This window comes from Manis pentadactyla, chromosome 1 (assembly GCF_030020395.1).
Source record: "Manis pentadactyla isolate mManPen7 chromosome 1, mManPen7.hap1, whole genome shotgun sequence".
In the NCBI taxonomy this organism is placed as follows: domain Eukaryota; kingdom Metazoa; phylum Chordata; class Mammalia; order Pholidota; family Manidae; genus Manis; species Manis pentadactyla.
The window spans coordinates 178,629,008-178,651,303 of record NC_080019.1 but is presented as its reverse complement, the minus strand read 5'-3'; the positions used below and the strand labels follow the sequence as shown (position 1 = coordinate 178,651,303).

The 22,296-nt window shown below is 48.1% G+C and overlaps 1 protein-coding gene across 4 annotated transcripts in view; it reads left to right on the top strand.

The window, feature by feature from the left end:
* Positions 1-22,296, top strand: part of MYLK (myosin light chain kinase) — a 263,764-nt gene that overhangs the window by 141,178 nt on the left and 100,290 nt on the right. For all 4 annotated transcript variants that reach the window (XM_057503366.1, XM_057503362.1, XM_036905492.2 and 1 more), the window contains exons 4-11: positions 3,875-3,923; positions 5,033-5,198; positions 6,130-6,295; positions 8,094-8,112; positions 9,321-9,856; positions 10,380-10,586; positions 15,065-15,199; positions 18,287-18,439. In XM_057503366.1, the coding sequence (XP_057359349.1) occupies positions 3,875-3,923; positions 5,033-5,198; positions 6,130-6,295; positions 8,094-8,112; positions 9,321-9,856; positions 10,380-10,586; positions 15,065-15,199; positions 18,287-18,439 (1,431 nt within the window). The remainder of the gene's footprint in view (positions 1-3,874; positions 3,924-5,032; positions 5,199-6,129; positions 6,296-8,093; positions 8,113-9,320; positions 9,857-10,379; positions 10,587-15,064; positions 15,200-18,286; positions 18,440-22,296) is intronic.

The following is a 22,296-nucleotide window of genomic DNA, read 5'->3' as shown; positions in this document are numbered from 1 at the left end:
TTGCCTGGAACAGTCCAGGTTTACTCCTGTTATCCTGGCAGGATTATTAATCATGTCCCTTTCAGTGTTGAGAGTCCTAGTTTGGATGTTAAATTACATCACATATTTTTAGAAGTATCTCTTTCCCTTAGCAACTTGGTCACATCAGACCATTTTTCATCAGCATTCTCTGTTTAACTCAGTCTTTCTATATCTTGACAAAAAATGCTAGGTCCCTCCTCTATTGAACTTATCATTCCTAAGACCTGCCAGCAGTCTCTTTTATTCATCCTTGAAAATTCCAAGATAACTGTTTAAATGCCTTCATTGCCGTGGCCCGTTCTTTCCCAACACTAACTTATTCCTGTCTTCACCAAGTCTCTTCACTTTCTCTTCTATTTTTGGCATTTCTACCTTAATCCCCTTTCTACTTATTTTTCTACATTGCCTTACTATGCTGCCAGATTTTCATACTTTTCAAAAAATTAATTTTGCCTTATCTGACAATTCGCAACTTCAAATTTTTGTCTATAAATAGACCCTGTTAGTTATTTTAGCCCAAATTATCTTTTGTTTTGATATAAACTCTCTGGTGTTAACTCACATTAAGTTAATATTCCTCAATTCCAGTGTTAGCTTACATTAAAATAACATTCCTCAATTCCATTTTTAGCCGACAGCTCTCTGTTACCTTTGGATCATACCATAAGCTGCTCCAACGCTAATACAGAAGTACTCCAAACAGCACTCTTTTGCTATTTGAGGAAATGCCATATTTTTGCTTTATTATTTTAAGACATAAGGAAATTGTAGCCTCTTAGGAATTAGATGTTTAGGTAATTGATGTTTAGGAATTAAGAATGTAGATGTTTAGCTCCCAAGACTTTTAAGGATGCCTAATCTAATTTTTTTATTGTGATAAATACACATAACATAAAGTTTAACACTTTAGCCATTTTAAAGTGTGCAATTCAGTGGCAGTAAGCACATTCACCATGTTGTGTAACCATCGCCACTACCTACTTCCAGATTTTTCATTACCTCAAACAGAAACCTCATCCCCACTGAGCAGTCGCTCCACACCCTCCTTCCTCCAGCCCCTAATGATCACTAATCTGCTTTCTGTCTCTATGGATTTGCCTCCAGTGAACATTTCATATAAATGGAATCATACGTTTTTGGGGGGTCTGGCTTCCTTCACTTGGCAGATGTTTTCAAGGTTCATTCTTATTGTAGCATGTATCAGTACTCCATTCTTTCGTATGGCTGAATAATGTTTCATTGTATGGATAGACCCCCATTTTGTTTATCTGTTCATCAGTTGGTTGGTCTAATTTTTATTACATCTTCTCTCCAAGGTGCAGTGATTGATACGGTAGTATAAGTGTGGTGTGTGTTACGTGGATATGATTAGGTGGGTGTCTTTGTGGCTGGGTGTATGGCTAGCGCTTGGTGTAGAGCATGTATAAGAGGCCTATTCCCTTTCTATTTGGGTGCCAAAACTTTTTCCTGTTTTATTTTCTTTCTTTACCAACCCCCCCACCAAAAAAAGCTTTTTTTTTCTTTTTTGGTAACTAGATTATGTTTTGTTTTTTCTTTACCATTGTATTTACTGGTTTTAGAAGATACAGATGAATTAAATTGCTATAGTCCCACCACCCAAAAACAACCGCTAATAGTAACATTTTGATATATTGTCTTCTGGTCATTTTCATATATTTGGGTATTTTGTTTTTACCTACTGATGATCACACTGAATTGAAAATTTTGTATGCTGCCTTTTTTCGTCAACTTCATTTACTTAACAAGAATTGAATACCTGCAGTGTGCTGGGCACTGTTCTGGATACCTCTGGGAAGGAATAAGGAGTTCTGTTGGGGCTGTAGTTTGGGAATCATCAGCTTGTAGATGATATTTAAAGTTCTGGACTAAGACTGCCTGGGGGAGAGTCAGTAGCACTGAGCAGAGGACACAGGACTCAGCCAAAGGCACTCCCACTTGCAAAGCTGGACCAGAGACAGGGCTGAGGGAGAATGGGCCACCTGGTAAAGCAGGACAGTCCGGAGGAGAACGTCCTTTGAAGCGGAGTGGCCCTTTGTGTCACACGCTGCCAAGCACCTCAGTGAGATGAGGAAGAGGATTAACTTGGTCTGGCAAGTTGGTGGCCAGGATGGAGTTCCATGGCATGGAAAGGATCCCAGCCCAACTGGAGCGTACTGAGGAGCCAATGATATAATACATTACCATATTTCTGCATGTTTCATATATTCCTAAGCATCATTTGATGGCAGAATAATATGTGTATTGTATATTTTACTTAACCATGTACTGCCTTCCTACTGTGTGACATTTACATTATTTCCAATTTTTACTATTACAAAAGAGACCAAAGCGAACAGCTTTGTAAACTTTCTCTCCTACTTTTAGCATCATTTCCTTTGACCGGAAACACAGAAAGCAAGGTGCTAGCTGAAGAGCAGAGCATCTTTAGAGCTTGTGACTCTCACAGAAGGACTGACTGGTTTGCACTCCCTCCAGTAGTGTCTGAGGGGCCCCAGCAGCTTGACTGCGACTCTCAGTTGGGTCCTGCCAGAACAGGTCTCCTTTCATTAGCTCAGGAGCTCTTTACCCTTGAAACAGAGCTAACTGAATAAAAAAAAAAACCACATTGGGCAATGAAAACTATCCACAGTTCACTAAATAGTCATGTGAAGCAGAAATGCATGTACAATACTTGCCAGTCTGTTTGGAACAACAGCTTTAATGTCATGCTGGTGTTTGTTATTAATCTTCTTTTCACTAACGTTCTGCTGAAACCTTAAACCAGATAGGGCCTGGGGAAATACTCAGCTATGGTCTGCCTCCTCCATTCCTCTGTTCCCATGTATCCAGATAGATGTGATCAGTGCCAGAATTTAAGGAAGTTTACCGTTTTCCGGTAAATACCCTCCAAATCTCCCATTGCAGCTGCCCGCTGATATGGGACAATGACTTCTGCCCCTTCCGTGCATGCCTTGGGTGGGGTTTTATAAACATTCCCAGCTGGTGGCAAAAAGGGAACAACTTCCAGGCTGATCACCATCTCAGAAATGTCCTCCTCCTTTCCCGGTCCCTATTTCTCAGAACTCCCCACCACGTTTTAGTCCCTTCCTGGTCACATTATGGATTTCCCTCCCTGGCAGCAGCAGCTGGACAGAAGGAGCTGACCCCAGCTGCTTGCTGGCCGCCTATGTAACTGCTTCCTGGCCCTCGCATGCCGCACGGCAGCACCTCACCCAGGACTGGCGGTGCTCCGTGTGCAGCTGGCGCGGGTGCTGGTGGTGCTGCCTCCACGGCAGCTCACCTCTGGTGATCGGCTCCATTCCAGCAGCACAGGTGTTGCTATTTGCTGGGCCTTGAGAGGAAGGAGGGATTGTGTGAAACGTGAATAGATGTGGTAAGAGAGATTCATGTGCATCTCCCTCCCTACCACTGGGTCATTTTCTGGGGAGGTCTGGAGCACTACAGATAATCCCCATAGTGGAAGGCCCAGTGGCATGTTTAATAGCTCAGCAGAGTGTTCTAGAACAGGCAGACCTAGATGCCTTCCTGCAGTTACTGGCTCTGTGACTTGAGAGGGCAACTTAACTTCTCTGCATCTCATTTTTCTCATCTATATAAAAAATAGACAGATAATGTATTACCAGCCTCCTTAAATTATTGCAGGAAGTCATACAGTGCAGTGTATGAGGTGCCCGCCATAGTGCCTGGCCCAGTGCCAGCTCAGCCAGGGTGATCTGTTTCCATCATTATCCCACCCATCCCCTCTTGTGGACGCTTCCTGACTTTTGTTGCTCCAAGCTGGTGGCTCAGACCTAACTCTTCAAACCCTTTTCTCTTTGCTTCCAACTTGCAGGGGGCTTTGTGAAGAAGCATGGTCAGCCTGTTGTTCCCAAAGCCTTAGGGTAAGTTCTGGGATGCTCAAGCCAGGGTAAGAGATGGGTTGGCTTTTCCTGCTGACATGATAGAACAGGCCTAGGTAGTAAATCTTCTTGGACATCCTGGGTTATAATAACTAAAGTGGGAGCCTATTGAGATACAAAGTGTCACTCACACAGCGCCTCCTGACCTGGTGGCCTCTGTGGATAGCCCCTTTGACAGATCCAGCTGCTAGATGATGAGGAAGTAAGGTACGTGGCCATAGTCTGCAGGGGTCTCTAACAATCAAGGCACTAGTCAGAAGACTCAGATAAGCAGACATAGAAGAGGCAGTCAATATGTGATACTTCTTATGGAAAGTAAGCCTGTATTGGTAAGGGTAAGTAATGGTAGCTGCGGTAACAGACAAGGCCCCAAAATTGCAATGGGTCAATATAGCGACAGCTTATTTCTTATTCAAGCAAAGTCACTTCAGATATTCTTGAACAGGTGGAGTACCTTTCCATTATCTTTCAGGGACCTGGCTCCTTCCATCTTGTGGCTCCATCATCTCCTAGGCCTTGGAGCCTCTGCTGGACCCTCAGCATCTAGTCAGAAGAGTGGGCAAGAGAGAGTGTAGAGAATCTCACAGGAGGCCTTTACAGGTCCAGCCTAGAAGTGGCAGATAGCACTTCTGCCTATAGTCTGTTGTCCAAAACCCAGGCTTTTGGCCAGAGTGCAGTAGAATTCAAGTCATCCTGGACCTTCTTGGACATCCTAGGTTATGTTAACTAAAGTGGGGACCTATTGAGATATGAAGTGTCATTCACACAGTGCCTCCTGACCTGGTGGCCTCTGTGGATAGCCCTTTGACGGATCCAGGTCGGCCTGGACCTTCTTGGACATCCTGTGTTATAATAGCTAAAGTGGGAGCCTTCCTTCAAGGGAGACTGGTAAGTGAAGTCTACCTGCATGTCCAGGAGATAGAGGAAATAGTCTTTGGTGCCACAGATTTTTCCAGAGGGTGCATCTGAAATGTGTTTGTGGCATAAAGTTAAGACTTTGCTGGCTTCTTACCCCAACTTCAGTGACTTGCATGGGGGCAGAGAGAAGAGAGTCTGAGTTGCTGCTGGATTCACTACTGATTTCTTTCCAGGGACAGATTTGCAGCCCCTGCAGTGGAGACCCGTCCTAGCATCTGGGGAGAATGTCCACCAAAGTTTGCTACCAAGCTGGGCCGAGCAGTGGTCAAAGACGGACAGATGGGACGATTCTCCTGCAAGATTACTGGCCGGCCACAACCACAGGTCACTTGGCTCAAGGTGAGGTTTTCTCTGCCCCAAATCTGGCCCAGACCTGGAGACCCTGATAATTGAGGGTTAGATCTTTAGACTTGTGGAAATTGTCTTTCCAGTCAGTCCTTTCTGTTTCAACCATAGATGTTCTCAAGGCTTCTCTGTGTGTTTGATACCCATGCTTGTTCTTGTCCTGATCTGCATTCTCTCCCTCTGTTGCTGTCTACATTGTTCTATAATCCACACACCCATAAAACAGCATCAGACCTAACCATCTCAAGGGAGAGGAATTTGAAGTCATGGGACTAGGTTTCAAGCCACAGCTCCTTGTTTCACAAAGCATGTGATCCTGGGCAAGTCATCTGACCTTTTGGAACCCTACTTTCCTTATCTGTGAGGCAGAAAGAATCTCCCTTGCCTCAAAATCCTGTTGGAAGGCTCCTTGTGGAAGTGCTTTATAAAGTATTCGGGACTGGGCAAAGTGGAGTCAGCAGGGGTGGGTGTTAAACAGGGCAGCAGGGAGCTGTAGGGGGCACTCGGGGTCAAGGCTAGGAAGAGTAGGTTTTTCACAGATGAAACCCCTGAGTAAAAATGAGTGATGGGGTACCTTTTACCTATTTCCTAATTCCCCTGAACTGACCCCCAGGAAAGAATAAAAGAGAGAGACAAAGGAAAACTGAAGTGAGGAGGAGAGGATTTCCCACCTCCTGGGAGGGCTCCTTTGAAACAGGTTCCATAGTTCTGCCATACGCTGGACCCAGCGCCACACCATACACGGAGACCTCGAGTTAGAGCCCTGGGGCTGTCTGAAGGCCCGGAGCATGCTGACAGAGCCCAGAGCAGAGGGCTCTGCTGCGCATACGCACTGTCTGTCCCACTAAGATCTCCGGGATGTAGGAGGACAGTGCCAAAAGGTGAGCAGGTTTCTCTGACTATGCCGCCCTATCGCCACACACAGGGAGATGTGCCCCTGCAGCCAAGTGCCCGTGTGTCCATGTCTGAGAAGAATGGGATGCAAGTTCTGGAAATCCATGAGGTCAGCCAGGAGGACATGGGTGTGTACACCTGCATGGTGGTGAACGGGTCGGGGAAGGCCTCCATGTCAGCTGAGCTTTCCATCCAAGGTATCGACTGTGGGGGGCCTAGTGCACAACAATCACTTCCTGGGGTCCGTATCCTCCTAGAAGCAGCTGCTTGTTCATCCCTCATCTGTGTGTTACAGTGTCACACTTACATACCAGTGCACTCCCCAGGGGCAGGCTCTTGAGCCAGAAGAAAGGAAGTTGGTGAGCAGCACCGACCAAGCCATGGAAGTTTTCCCACTGGCGTCTCCACAGCCCACCCCGCGCCTGGGTTTTCAGTCTTTATTTCTTGCTCAGACTCTTTGCATTTCTGATTGCCACTGGAAAAGTGGACATTGCTAATTTCTTGCCATCATCCCAAACTTAACCTACCTTAAATTTAATCATCCACTCTGTCCTTCAAGTCAGGCGTTCCCTCCACCTAACTCTTTCTACCCCAGGATTCTCATTTTCCTTCCCACCCAGCCCAGGCAGTCAGCATCGCCTTTGACCCCTACCTCTTCCTTGCTGCCATCATGAGCCCCTGTCAGTTCTTCCTTTGAAATCTCTCTGGCTTTGTCTCCTCTCTCCTTTCCCCCCGGTTCTGCCAAGTCCAGCTTAGGGAAGCTGGAGCATGTGGCTGAGAAGGGATCTCTGCCACCCCTGGCGCCAGAACCTTGAGAAGGAGGGACCTGGGGAGCCAGGGGGGAAGGCCTGTCACCGTCTCCTCCTTTCTTACCTTCTCTTCTGTTATTTTTCTCCTCCACATCTCCCTCCTTTCTCCACAGCTTTTCCTCCTTGTTCTCTTTGCCATTTTAGGCCTGAATGTTTTTCACAACTCACTGAAAGAAATTTATTCTGCATTGCAACCCCAGACATGCATATATATATGAACATACTTAACTGAAACAGGTTTCATGAAGCAACCCTGAGCTGTACTGGTACTGTGGTACCAGTACAGCATGTACAGTACACGCTGGTGTTTTCTATTCTATTCCATACCACTAAGGCAGAAAAATCCTGGTCCTGGCTAAAGAATTTGACTTCACAACTCACCCTGGGACCAGGGCCCACTATTAGGCATCGCAGTAGGGCTTGGCCACTCTCCCTTTACTTGTCCAAGTAGTGAATTAAAGAACTGCTCCTTCTGAATTACTTAATGACAGCATGGTTTGGTGCCTGAGTTTTTTTTTTTAATATGCCCAGAAAAAGCCCCTTAAAAAAACAAAACAAAAAAACTGGCAAAATGTCAGTATTTCCTGAATTTGGGTGATGGCTTTCAGGGTCTGTTTTGTCCTTCTCTCTACCATTATATATTTTGAGATTTTCCATGATAAAACTTTTAAGGAATAGTGTGGCAGGAAAAAATGCAGATTGTTTGATTTTTCTTTGAAGAACCGAATAAAATGACACCTCCCCTGTATGTTTTTGAACTAGGTTTTTGTAAAAAGGGATCACATTTGGAGGTTTGTTTTTGGAAGGCACGTGTAGATTAAACTGGCTTGAAATTTGCAGCCGTTAGTTTTGTTTGTCCCTCGATTGACTTTTATTTCCTTCTGTAGGGTGGTGACCAGGACAGGTCCCACAGTGTGGTAGCCGAGGCCACCGTGAAAGGGCCAGGGCAGCCGTGGAGGCATTGAGGGTGTCTCCCGGCCTCAAAGTCATTTATCAAACTAACCCAAGGAGTTCAGGCCCAGGGAACCTGGAAGGAGTCGGGGAGGTGGGACCCCAGGCACTGGGGAAAGTGAGAGCTTGGGGAGCGAAGTGGTAGTGAGTGGAAGAGAGTGCTGTCTGTTACTTTGTCCTCTTTGTGTGTGAAATATTCCAGTAACAGTCTTTCTACCCTTCTCCCCTCTTTCAGGTTTGGACAATGCCAGTAGGTACGTCTAGTAGTGTGATTATTGTTTCCCTCTTGAAATGCCCTGCAACAAAAAAGGGATTGTAATCGAGGCCCGCCCTGAAGTTGGGAGCCAACGCAGAGGGAGGAGAGCTGGCTGGCTGGGGGCGTGGCCTCGCTCGGGTGTTTGCACTCCTCTTGTGGTTTGCCAGGCCGGTTCTCCAGAGGCTCTGCATCAGTACCGACACTGTCGACGACATAGTGCGTCGTTTTTCTCAATGTCTTTTGCCTGGGCTCTGTGCAGTCAGCTGTCAGCAGGAAAGACGCGCTGCTCGGAGAAGGCTGCTCCAGGCCAGAGCAGCTCGCAGCTCCTGCACATCTTCACCGGGGAGTCCCCTTCCTGGGTGGGGGGGCTCAGTGCTAGGTGATGGGGTGCAAGGGCCTCTAGGGTAGCAAAGGGCTTTGCCCAGAGCTGCACAATTCATAGTTACGAAGTGCAGTGCATCCATGAGAAAGAGTAACAGAGAAGCACTACTTTTGACTGGAGGGTCAGAGAAACCCTTTCTGAAAACTTGAGGCTTGCACTCAGGCCTGTGAAGAGTAGTATTAGCTAGGTGAAGAAAAGCTCAGGGAGACAGTGTTCCAAACAGGGGGTGGCATGAGTGAAAGCGGTGAGATGGGAGGCAGGCACTGGGGGCACCCAAGAGAACAACCGTGTGGCTGCAGCTTGGTAGGCAATGGGGACAGTGTCTTTGGAAGTTCAGCAGGCAGCCAGAGCTGGCTCGCACAGGAGCCTCCTTGCAGGCCATCTTGAGGAGCCCGGTTTTAATGCAGCGGGAAAGCTCTTGGAAAATCCTTAAGCTTAAAATGACACGATTTGATTTATGTCTTTGAAAGATTTCCTATGCTTGCTTTATAGAACGTGGATTAGAGAGGCAGCGTGGAGGAGGGTTGTGGTTTGCAGTAGTTTACAGCACTCGTGGAGAAGACAAAAGGGGCGTATTTAATAAGTATAGACAGAATGCTCTGGATTGGGGGTGAGGGATGAGGCAGTGTCAAGAATGGCTGCTGTTTTCTGGCTCGAGGCTGAGAAGCCTGCAGAGAAAGACTTGTGCTCTTTGCCTGGATTTGTGGGCTTTTGTGATCCCTGGAATCTGTGCCTGTGATGAGTAATGCTTGTGAGTAACCGATAATCATTCTGCTCCTCCGGCTCTTTCCCACTGTCCTCCCCCAACTGCCACCACCACACAGGTCATTTGGGAGAGGAGCAAAGACGGCCAATTCAGATATCAGGAAGGAAGTAACCAATGGAATCACGCAAGGGCCGAAGCTGGACAGCCCGGAGACTGTAGCTGAGAGAAAGAGCTGCGCCAGCACCCAGAGAAGTGGCTCCCTGACCTGGGCCACAAGTAGCCAGCCTCAGTCCCTGAGGGAATCCAAGCTGGAGCCATCCAAGGACCCAGTCAGAAAGGCCCCGAGGAGCCCCCTCCTGCAGAAGACTTCCAGCACCATCACCCTGCAGGCTGCAAAAGCCCCGCTGGAACCAACGGCACCAGTCTCAGGTGCCCTCTCTCCTTCCAGAGAAGAGAGGGAGGGGCCAGCTGCTCCCCCTCCAGTCACCCTCCCTGCCCGGCAGCCTGGCCTGGGAATCCAAGAAGTCGTGAGCAAGGTTGGGACTGGGAAATTCCCCATGGAGAGCCGGAGGGAGTCAGCATTTCCCAAATTCGAGAGCAAGCCCCAAAGCCAAGAAGTCAGTGAAGGTCAGACAGTCAAGTTCAGATGCGAGGGTGAGTAAAGCGACTAAGGTCATTGGTCCCCCCAATGTAGCCCCTGGGTGGTCGCTCCCTTCCTTCAGCACAGTGGTCTGCCCCTTCTGTACCCACCCAGCCCCTTGGACTAGACACCACCCCCTCACCCCTGAAGCCAGCTCACAGGGGTCTTCCCTCAGGAAGGACTCAGTTTAGTGAAGTCCCTGGTTCTGAGAAACCCCACAGTGGCCCATCTGTTCGCTGTGTGTGCCCTAGAGGGGAAAGCCCATCATCACCATTATCATCAGAACACAGGCCTCGGGGTCTCTTTCTCTTTCCTCCCTTTGGCTGGCTTTGGTTGGTCTGGAGCCCTGGCTTGTCCCTTTGTGTCCCTCCTCCCCGAGGACCCTGCCTCTGCTTGGGATGTTTACTCCTGTGGAGTGGAGGGTTGAGGGGTAAGAAAGCAGACTCAAACAGAAGTGCTCCCAACAGAGCTCTTCCCTTGGGTCCAGGGCCCACCTGTGCTCTCTAGGAGCCTCACATCCTTCACCTGGCCCTGTAGTTTCAGGGACCCCAAAGCCCGAGGTGACCTGGTTCCTGGAAGGTGTCCCCGTGAGGAGACAAGAAGGCACCCTTGAGGTCTACGAAGACGGCAGATCCCATTACCTCTGCCTGCTGAGAGCCCAGGCAAGGGACGGCGGCAGCTACAGCTGTACGGCCTCCAGCGTCAGAGGCCAGGCGTCCTGTGCCTGGACCCTCCTGGTGAAAAGTGAGTAGGTTCCTCCAGGTCGCCCTGGGTTCTCATGGGAGGACCATTCCAGGCACTTTATACATGGCACAGGTGTCATCCCCTGTGGCCCCCAGCCCCATGCTGAAGCCAAAGTCATTGCTCTAGGACAGGGATTCCTGATCAGGAGCTCACAACAGAACCACCTCAAAATAAACATGCGCAAGGGCCCATGCCCAGCCCAGCTGAGAGCCACTTTTTTTTAGCTCCCCAGCTGTCCGAATAGTGCCATAACTCGCTTTTGTAACCGCAGAGAATCTAACGTTCACTAAATATACATGTTTAGGGTAATATGAGATGATGTGGGATTCCACATCTTTTATGTTTATTGTAGTATCTGTTTATACAAGTAATGTGTATTCGTTGCAGGGAATTTAAACAATATATAATCTCATGACTCAGAAATAAGTATTTTAGCCCTCTTAAAACAAAATTGGCATTGTGGTGTTTGTATAACTGCTTTCTGTCCTAATTTGCTCATGTTACATAAGCATATTTCTATGCTATTTCTTTTGATATTATTTGGAAACATGATTTTTAGTGGCCATATGGTATTTCATAGAGTAATATATTTAATTGAGGCATACTTTTAATTGTTGAATATTTAGATTGTGGCCACTTTTTTCACTGTTGTAACAAAACTGTGATAAATACCCTCATACCCATCTATCTCTCTGTAAAATTTCCGCTTCGTTTTAAATGCTATTTAGGAATCTTTGACCTACATTGCACTATTGAGGAACCTATTAAACCCTGGGATAGAGTCAGGAGAGTTCAGGCTGTTGGAAACTCTATGGGTTATAAACAAATAACCTTCACCTATATTTTCAACAAATAAATTATAAGTGAAAAGAGTAGAGACAACATAGAGGAACTTAGATGAAAAGATATGTAAGAGGCGTCAACAATTGCAATATATGGACCTGATGTGGATCCTGATTGAGATACTTTAAAGAAAATTTCTATGAGAACATGAGGAAAATTTGAGCACTGACAAGATTTGCTATAAAGGAGTTAGTCCTAATTTTAAAGTGTGCTAGTGGCCTTATGTTTTGTTTTGTTTTTTTAAGTCTGTGTATTTTAGAGGTATAAATTTAGTTACTGGTGAAATGATATGATTTCTGGTATTTGTTTCAGAGATAACCCATGTGTGGTGGAAATTGGTAGGAGTATAAATAAAATGAAATTGGCCATATCTTACTACACTGATGGACAGTGACTGCATTGGGGTGTGGGTGGGGACTTGATAATATGGGTAGGTGTAGTAATCACATTGTTTTTCATGTGAAACCTTCATAAGAGTATATATCAATCATAACTTAATAAAAAAAAAAAGAAATTGGCCATGAGTTGATCATCATTAAAGCTGAAAAACAGGGATAGTGATGGTTCACTATATTGCTTTCCCTACTTGTATGTATGTTTGAAATTTGCCATAGCAAATGTTACCCAAAAAAGAAAGTAAAGAAAAAGAATATAGTGGTTCGCCCATATAGTGGGACATCATGCAGCCAGTAAAACAAATGTGGTTGACTTACAAAGTGATGGTAAAATGTGTCCAAGATACATTAGTAAGGGAGAAGAGCCAAGTGCAGAGCCATGTGTCTCATATGCTATTTGCATGGAAGGAAAAAATATATGAATATGTCTGTGTGTGTGTGTGTGTGTGTGTGCGTGTGTGTGTGTGTGTGTGTGTGTGTGTATGCATAAAATTTTTCTGGAAGGGTCCACATGTTGCCTCTGGGAAGGGAAACTGGGAGTCCAGAGGAAGTGGCGGGGAGTAGTCTAACTTATCAGTCCATGCCGGTGATTCATTTCTAAATTGGGATTTTTTTACTATGTTCATGAATTCCTTTGCAAGGAATATTATCTACTCCATTTGGAGGCAGAGGTGCCTGTAGGCAGAGTTCTCAGGTCCAGGGGCCCGATCCTCATCATCCAGGGCTCTGTGTCTGGGCAGAGGACAGACACATGGCATCATGCCCACCAAAGGTTAAAAACCAACAGGCTGTCCTTGGAGTGTTGGTTATCGTTATTAAATGCAAGCTGTGCACAGAGACTGTACTTGCAGCAGGTTGTGGGTAAAAGAGAATGTTGGTTTTTAAAGCTATTGCAGCTGGGGCAAGGGAGATGATACATGGTACAAAGCTTGCTGTTCTTATCAAGACAGCTGTTTGTTTGTTTTTGAATGTTGCTTCTCACAATGTTGCAAGCCTTTGGTTAATTTCCAGAGTTCTGAAAAATTTGATCTGACTGTTTTGACCAGTGTTCCTATTGCTTGTAGGGAGGAGTGCATTTTCAGAAGTCCTTACTCTGCCATTCCGGAAGTGTTTCTTGCTTCCTTTCTTCTTGGAGACATTAGCTGTTCTAGAACTTCTCCAGACAACTTTATCAAGATGCAGACCATCTGACATGTGTTCTTTTAACTTTTCCCGCAGCACCCTCTTTCTCTCTTTTCTATCACTGCAGAAAAGCTGTCTGGTTCCCTTACCAAGACTTCTCTTCCCATCCTTTCCCATCTCCAAAAGATCTCCCACCATTCCTTCAGTCTGTCAGTCTCCCCTTGTCTAGAGGCCTGTCTCTTTCCTTACAAGGTTGTTCTGGTCTTCCCCATATGGAGAAGGGAGAGAAAATCTTCCTTCTGCTTGACTGCACCTGAAGTTGCTGCTTGATCTGTCCACTCTCTTTCATCCCCAGATTTGCTACAAGCAGGCCTGTGTACAGCTTTCATTTGATAACAGCTAACACTCCACCCACTGAGAGCCTGCTCAAAGTGCCAGGCTTTGTGCTAAATGCTTTACCTGCATTCTTCCATTTCGTTGTCTCAACAATCTTCTGAGATAATTAGAGTTACACCCATTTTCCAGATATGAACACTGAGCCGTAGTGAGGTTACATGACTTGTTAAGGCCACTTGCCTTGTAAAAGATAACATAGTTCTAATCCATGTTGGTCTAACACAAAATTCATATTCTTTTCAATGATTCTCAAAGGCATCTGATGAGGGAATTTGATGCTGTCAGGGGAAGGGGTGGAGGTGGTGCCTTTCCACACCTCTCGAGGCAGTCTGTCCATCCCTTCTCTTGGTGTCAGTCCTAGTCAGATGCACCATCATTGTGACTTGTAGCTGCTGCCCCACCACCTCCTCTCCCTTTAGCGGAGCTCTGGCCTAGAGGAAGTAGTGTGATACAGAGTCCGAAAGCTGGGTGTAAAGACTGGCTTCACTAAGGGGCATTATGATTAGCACACATAATATAGGGGGGCCACAGGGAAGGCAGTATAGCACAGAAAAGACAAGTAGTGACTCTATAGCATCTTACTACACTGATGGACAGCGACTGTAATGGGGTATGTGGTGGGGACTTGATAATGGGGGGAATCTAGTAACCACAGTGTTGCTCATGTGATTCTACATTAGTGATACCATAAAAAAAAAAAAGACTGGCTTCACTATTGGGCTTCACTGTGGGAAATGACTAACTTCATCTGAAAATGAGCTAAAAGTGTAACCTCGTGGCATTGTCACTGTCACATCTGGAAGAGTACCTGGCACAGAGTAAGCTCTCAAATATTAGTTTGTGCCTTTAAACCCCTGCAGTATAATATGGTTCTCCCCTCTTCACTGTATCAAGTAGCTTCTCTTGAAAAGTACTAGTGAAATATCCTATTACCTTTTCTCAGCTCTCAGCCACCTTGACTTTTCTGCAGCATGTTCTGCTTGCTATAAAAGAGGTTATCTGTCTCTGTTGCTCTTAATTAAGATCCCCAAGCTACAAAATACTCCCCAAGTCCCCAATGTAGAAGGCTTCTGGAAAGTTCAGTTCAGTGGTTCTCAACTAAATGTGCATCAGAATCATGAGTAATGCATAGTATCAGGCCCCCAGTGGTTCTGAAATTGGCCTAGATTGGAAAACTAGAACACATGTGAGTCCTTGTCGTTAGATTCAGTCCTGGAATTGGAAAAAAATAATTATTTATGACTGAAATGTCCTCACCAGAAGGCATGTGGTCTTTGCAAGCAAAAAGCCAGTCACAAGACCAGGCAGGGTCTGACGGGACATAATGAAGAGGACAAAAGACACTAGGACGTAGAGCAGGACCAAGAAATGGGGGAAAGAAGGAGCTCTGGGGATGCTCCAGGACAGCAAGTCCAGACAAGGTCAGGGCCGCCCAAGTCCCAGAGCAGAGGGGGCAGACCCACGTCCTGAGCACCCCCAGGCCTGGGGTGTTCTGTGCTGGTGAAAAACCCCTGCCAGTCACTCTGCCTCAGGCCCCAGGGCTCTACGCCAGTGGTGCTGCCTGCTTCCCAGTGTGAAGATAGGTAAGGCAAAGCCAGGCCGTAGGGAAGCCCTGGGTGCTGGGGGCAGTGATGCATCTTTGCAAAGCTTGGGGTGACCGGCCAGTCACCACAACAGGCCAGCAGTGATTTGAGATGGCCCATCTGTTCTTCACCCTCGCAGGTCTGGCCAGGGCAGAGGTGGCCCCCTCGTTCTCCAGTGTCCTGAAGGACTGCGCTGTCTCTGAGGGCCAGGACTTTGTGCTGCAGTGCTCGGTGCTGGGGACCCCAATGCCCCAAATCACTTGGCTGCTCAATGGTGAGTCCCCCCTGCTCCAGGCACCCCCAGCCCCCGGGCCTCCTGGCCCTGCCAGCATTCTCACTTGGCTTCCCCCACTGAGCACTCTGAACAGAACCATTTATGCTTAAGAAGGAAGCACTGGGAATAGAGAGAGTTTGGGAGCTGGGAGCCTGCTGCTGCCTGGCTGGGGACACTGGGCAAGTTACTCCTGTCTGAGCCTCGAGCTCCTTGTCTTGTCTGTAAGATGGGAGTAATGCTACCTGCCTTCCAGGGTGGCGGTTGTGAAAATTAAATTAGATCCTTGACACAAAACAGCTAATGAGATACCTGTCACATAGGTGCACAAGCAATTTAGTTCCTTTATATGGCCAGGCTCATAGTAGGTGCTCATTTATTGTTGAGTCAATAAATAAACACATAAACCAACAAAGTAATAAACCACCCTAGAAGTTGCTCATGGGACCTTGCCTTTTATCTTGTGGCAGAAAGTTTTGGGGTTCATAGACCAGTAATTCTTTTTAATGTTATAGTCCTCTAGAGACATGACAACTTTCTTTTCCTTTGCCAAGTAAGGTCATTTGAATAAAACTTACTATATATTACTGCCCTTCTCTTTTTGAAAAAACCTTTATGTTCCAAAACTATGGGAGAACTCTAATTTTAGAACAGAGAACAGTCTGTAAAATTGATGAAATTTAGCAGGGTCTGCTTTGGGGTCCACAGAGAGGACAAAGGAGCACCTGTCGGGAGTCAGGAGACAAGGGCACCCACCCTTCACCCATCAAGTGGTTGACTGGCCTGGCCCTCTTTACCTTTCCAGGTGTTGACTTCTTTATTGGTGAGGAGATGGGCTGGAAAAGAAGGTTTGGGGGCTCAGCCAGCTCTCACAGCTGACAGAATAGGCTCCTCAGAGGAATAGTGGTGCCTGGCACCTATGCACCTTAGAGCCCTCCCCCTGTTATTTTCTACACCACTGACACATTGTCTTCCTCACTAGTGTAGTTTGCTTAGGTTTTGCTAGAAATTATCTTTACCCAGTGAGAGAAGGTGCCATGTGGTCTTCCCGTGTGTCTCTTCTTGGGCAAATAAGGGCCTCCACCCTTTACTATGGACAGACCTGGCAGATGCTGTGACTACCTACCCAGAGGTAGGCAGCCTCCTTGCAGCTAGAACAAAGTCCTAGTACGTTAAGGACTAGCAATGGATCTGAGTAAGAATAGTTTTGCTTCCATCTGGCTGAGAGTCCAAAACAGGGGTCAAGAAATACTTTCTATCGGGGATCAAATAATAAACATTTCAGCTTTGTGGGCCATATTGTCCCTCTCATAACTACTGAACTTTTGTGACACAAAAGCAGCCAGAGACAATATGTAAATGGATGAGTGTAGCTGTGTCGCTATAAAACTTTATTTATGGACACTGACGTGAATTTCATACGATTTTCACATGTCTTGAAATATTCCACCTTTGATTTTTTTTCAACCATTTGAAACTTGTATTCTCAGCTTTCATGCTGTACAAAAGCAGTCTGCAAGTTGGATTTGGCACAGTCAGTAGTTTGTTGACCACTGATCTACACCACTCACTAGGAAAAACAGCCCCCCCACCTTCTTACTCTTGGTGAATCTTGGCATTTCCAAACTCTTACCACTAGAGGGAGATCATGCTCAAATTGGATTCCCTTGGCCGTTAACTCTGGTCTTAACCAGACTTGGAGCGGGGATAGCTCTGTGCCTTCCTGTTATGAGAGCCCTGAGCCAATAACTCCTTTCTGGGGCCACCATCCATCCCATACTTGTGGGGCCAAAATGATGTATGCTCCAATAAAAGGAGAGCCCTCAAACAGCCTGTTGGCACATGTTTTATCAGCAGAGGAAATTTGATGGCAGTCATGGGATGTACCGGTATTCTCAAGGAAGAGAGGTTTTAGGGTGTCATTTTTGCAAAAAAGTAAAAACAAAGAGCAGGGTTCAATCCTCTCAGTAGCAGGATCCTGGTCTCTGCCTTTCCCAGCCCCAGCCCCACTTCTGTGAAGTGCAGTAGGCTAGGCAAAATCTCTTCCCTCTGGCCTTATGGCATGCTTGGCAGTATTTGCCAGACTGTCATGGAGACATGAAGTGTTGCTATGTGCAGAAGAAAACACTGCATTGCAGGGAGAGAACTTCTTTCTGTACTTTCTCCCTCCCCCCACCCGCATCCCCAATTTTATGAAGTGTAAACTGGGACCCTAAGGCCTGACAAGGGAAGAAACTGACAGTTGCTTCCTATATGGTGAAAGGACACATTCCTGTACAAAGGCCAAAATCTTCAGTAATGAGATTTTCTTTTCCCTGGAAATGAAAGCTCACATCCTGGAATGATGAAGTCCCATGGAACATATAGCATGAAGGAAACCACTGAAGTCCATAGCGTGTGCCTCTCTCTCTCTGTGCAGAACTTTATGTGACTTGAATAAATGGCCTCTCGTGGAAGGGACTCTAGGAAGAAGGGTCCAAAATCATTTTTAGTTTCCCATATTTATCTTTTCCATGAACTCTAAAACTCACCTAATTGCATAGAAGAAACGCACCTAATTAGAGCATTAGGTTGAGGTCGCAGAATTGCTTTCTGATAAATATTTGCAATGTGAAATGGAATTGTTGTTTCTAGAGGCAACTAAAAGGAGCTAGGAGCCTCGTGCTGTCTGCCTGAGGTTTGTTCTGCCTGAGGCTGGGCTTTGGGCCAGATAACCCTGTAAGATTCTTTCCAGGCTCAGAATTCTATAAAGTCCAGGCTGTGGATTTGGGGACTATTTATTAAACAGAATGTACAGAACTGTGTCCCTCCCGCCCTGCATTCTAAATGCCTCCAGAATCTTTCCCGTGAGTCCTTCCATCCCCAGCCTTGCTCATCAGCCCACACACAGTTGCTCCCTCTGCCTCATCTCCCTGCCACCTGCCTCTGTCTGTAGCCACAAGCCTCTGTCCCTCCGGCCAGAGGTGGGCCTGGTGTGTCATTAGCTCTGGGTGGATCTAGCAAGCATGGGAGAGCATCAGCATCCTGATGAGGCTCACATCCCTGCCCCTCGTGCTCCCTGCCTGAGCCTTTCCGTGCTTCCCTCCACAGGGCAGCCCATCCAGTACGCTCACTCCATCTGCAAGGCTGGCGTGGCTGAGCTCCACATCCAGGACACCCTGCCAGAAGACAATGGCACCTACACCTGTCTGGCGGAGAACCCCTTGGGACAGGTGTCCTGCTGCGCCCGGGTCACTGTCCATGGTAGGAGCCTTAAGGCACCTTTCTGGAAGCACCTTCCTGCAGACTCAGGTGCCTTGGAGAAAGTGCACTGTACCTGAATGCAGGCGTGTGGAGGGGACGGCCTCTAGGAGCTCATAGTGGCAAGGGCCTGCCATGGGATGTGGACATGCAAAAGCCAGTTCCCCCACCCACCCACCCTACCAGGGCTGAGGGAAGATGCAGGTGGAAGGGGCAAGGGCTTCATTGACTCAAGACTCTCAATCTGGCGGGGAAAAATCTGCACACACTGACAGGTGACCTAGGAGAACAACTCACGTAGCCCCTTAGGACTCATTTGTGAGCTCTTCGCAGGCTAGGGGCACAGGGTAACAGCATGCTGGTATTGAGGCTCCAGGAGGTCACAGGGAGTACCCCTTTTCCCTTTTCCCCTGCCCACCTGCCCAAGCTTTTTTTATACATCACCAGCCTGATGTCTGGTAATCTGATTATCATGATCATCCACTGATCTGCGCCAAATGCCTAGTCCTAGGAAATCTCGGGGTGGGCACAGGACTCAAGACAGAGCTGTCTGTGCTGTGGCATCAGGAGGTGTGGTGACAGTGTGCAGGGAAATGCTTCCTGGGTCCAGGGCATTCAGGTAAGCCTGCTTCCCCACCCTCACCCCAGGCCTGGGCCCCCAGCTCCGGTGTGTGCTGGCCTGGGTGCTCGGACTGGGTGCCCTGTGCTCTGCCTTCCCAGCACACTAGCAGGAGCCCATTCTCTTCACTCTGTCCCCCAGGGCTCAGGCCTCTAGGGGAGAGTCTCCGCAGAACATGAGCAGCCACCTTCTGGGAAGCCACAGAGATGGCTTCACTGAAAAGCACAGGGAAAACATGTGCTGGTCACTGTATCAAACACCTTCCCCTCCCCTGTATTTTCTTATTTCTGTATCTTTCTCAACAGCCTAGGAGGTAGGGGGGCAGTGCCCCCCTGGTTTACACAGAAGGGTCTGAAGTGTCCAAAAGCTAGCATGACTTGCCTATGCTCACCAAGCTAGTAAGTCAAGCCGGCCTTTCAAACCCAGATCCTCACGAGTCCAAGCCCGTGCTCATTCCTGTGCCCTGCCCACTTCCAGAGTGTGTGTCCTGTGGCCCAAAGGAGAGGCTGGCCCCCAGGGGCTGAGCACCGGTGCCCCTGAGGGAGAACAGAACTGCCCCGAGGAGGGATGTGGCCACCCCTGGCCCTCTGAGGCTGTCTGCCGGGAGGGCACACTCCCTGGCTCTCCAGGTTCTCTGAAGAGCCTGCTGAGGACTCGTCAGCAGGAAACTGGCCTGCGTTTCCTTCTGGGAAGCCCCCACACTCAGCCTGAGCCTCATGGTGGCCCTGGAACTTGTCAGCCGGCATTCTGGTTTACATTCATCCCCTTTATCCTCACAGATCTCCTGTTATGGCTCATTGAGGGGCCTGGGGAAGCTGTGGTAATGAGACTCAAGAGGAAACAGAACAGACCTGAGTCTTATCTCCAGGGACCAGGGGAGCAGCTGTCACCTTCCCAATGGGGGGCCTTTGCTTGGTGTCTGCATGGCCTGCCCCAAAGTGTAGAAATGACAGAGAGAGCTGGCATGGCAGGTGATGGGTCTGTTGTCTGAGACTCTCCCTCAAGAGCTTCGGCTACAGGCCCTGCTAATCCAGTGGCTGTCGGATAGCCTGTGTTTAGATTGGATTAGAGACACAGCCGAGCTAACAGTCCTGCTGTTGCAGGTGGGGTCGGGGTAGGGGGCCTCAGATGAAGGATTAGGAAGTCTTTGCACCTGTCCTCCTTGCCCCCAGGTCTGTGGGGGGAGGGGGGCCTGGGTGATTGCCCATCCAAGTGTTTTAAAGCAGAAACAAAGAGGAACCACAAGAGCTCTGCCAGAGCCCCTCGGATTTGCTCTGAGAACAGCCCTGCAGGAGCTGGAGCCTCTCCCAGTGTGGGGATTTACTGGCCTCTGAAGGCCTACAGAGGCTCAGAGACCATAAATGGTGAAGGAGGCTGAGGGACGTGGCCACGCGCTCGGGCTGGCAGTGCTGGCGCTGTGCGCAGGATCGGAGCAGGCCAAGCCTGGCACAGACTCCCAGGCTCTGCGCCCCAGGCACTCAGGAGGCTCCAGTCCGCCTCCCGCACTGTCCTCCGCTGTGGAGTTTTCCTTACTTTATTGGCAGCTCCTTTGGCTCTGGGTCTCTGGGGGCAGCTAAGGGGGCTGGGAGGTGCCAGTGAGGCATTTGTTCCCTACTGCACCTACCACTGTCCCGGCCTCTCCCTTAGCCACCTGGGCCTGGCTTTTTTCTCTTACCCTCAGGGTGGCACCAGGCCACAGCTGGAGCATGGATGCAGAGCAGGCTGCCTGGGTGGGAGTCCTGCCCCACCACTCGCTAGCCCTGCCTGGGCGGCCGTTCAGCCCTCCCGGGTCTCGCCCCACTCTTCTGTGAAATAGGGCAGATAGTCACCCCCAGGACTGTGAGGATTAAATTAATGAATACGCATGATGTCCTCAGAACATAGGAAGTGCTTAGGAAGTGTGTGCTATTACGGTGATTATATGATGCAGCCCCAACCTTTAAGCAAGACAAAATTGTTCAAAATGCCAAGTCTAAGGAGCAGTTTTACTGAAGGACTAACTTTGCCACAGTGGGTGGGTGCTTGTCTGCCTGGCTCTTCGATTGTTTCCGGGAAGGGGAAGAGAATCAGACAATTCAAGAAGGGAGGGATTAGGCTAGATGCTAAAACCAGTCTCAAGCACCCCGTTCTAGGGGCGCTGGCCACAAGAGGGCGCCCTTCAGCCCTGCCTCTTCCTCTGGTTGGATTTCCAGCCAGGAGCCGTGTCAAGCGTGTAGCTCTGCTGGAGGCTGACTCAGTTCTGTAGATACTTACTTGCTCCAGGCCAGACGTGGGTGATCTTTCTCACCTCTTTATCATTTTGTCAAGTTTTTGCAAGCATCCAGAAATTGCTAGGCCAGCTGTCTGATGTGATTTCTGCAGCTACTCTTCCCTGCTTTCTCTGTCTCCTCTCTTCGGTAACCCCTTCCTCCAAAAATCTGGTTAACCCCTCCTACAATGTCACTTCCTCTGGGAAGCCTTCCCTGGGCACCCCAGAAAGAGTTATCTTACTAGCTGTTCCTCCCTTGTTACTGTGCTTATTTATCAACATTTTTTTTTTGAACACCTACTTTGTGCCAGGCACTGTTCTGGGGGAGCTGCAGTGAACAGGACAGACAAGCTGTGCCTTCATGGCACTTATGTTCTGATGGAGAGATGGGCAATAATCTGCACCTGCCTTAATCAAATACTGGCAAGTGCTATTAAGGAATTGAGAATAGAGATGGGTGGAAGGGATCCTTTTATAGTTGAGTGATAAAGGAAGCCTCTATGAGGAGATGACTTTTGAGCAGAGTTCAGTGACCTGGAGAAAGAGTGCTCCAGACAGGCGGTACAGCAAGTGCAAAGGCCCTGAGTTGGGAACAAGATCAGCCTATTCAATGAACAGCGAGACAATGGGTGTGGCTGGAGAAGAGGGAGTCAGTGGCCAAGTGGCAGAGAATGAATTGAGATAGAGAGGCAGGGGTACATCATCTGGGGCCTCTAGGGGTAAGGAGAAAGCATTTATTCTGTGAAATTTTACTCTAATTACTTGTTTAACATTCTGTCCTGAAGACTATAAGCTCTCTGAAGGCAGGGACCATGTCTTATTCATTACTGCACATAGGGCCTGATACGTGGGCATGTGTTCAGTTAGTGGATGGAAGGGCACACGGTTAGGCGAGTGTCCCAGGAGAGCAGGGGGCCTCCCTCCACCTCCTCACTTCCCTGGGGGAAGGAGTGGGTGCTAGTGCTCACAGGATGTGTGCAGGAAACCCACAAA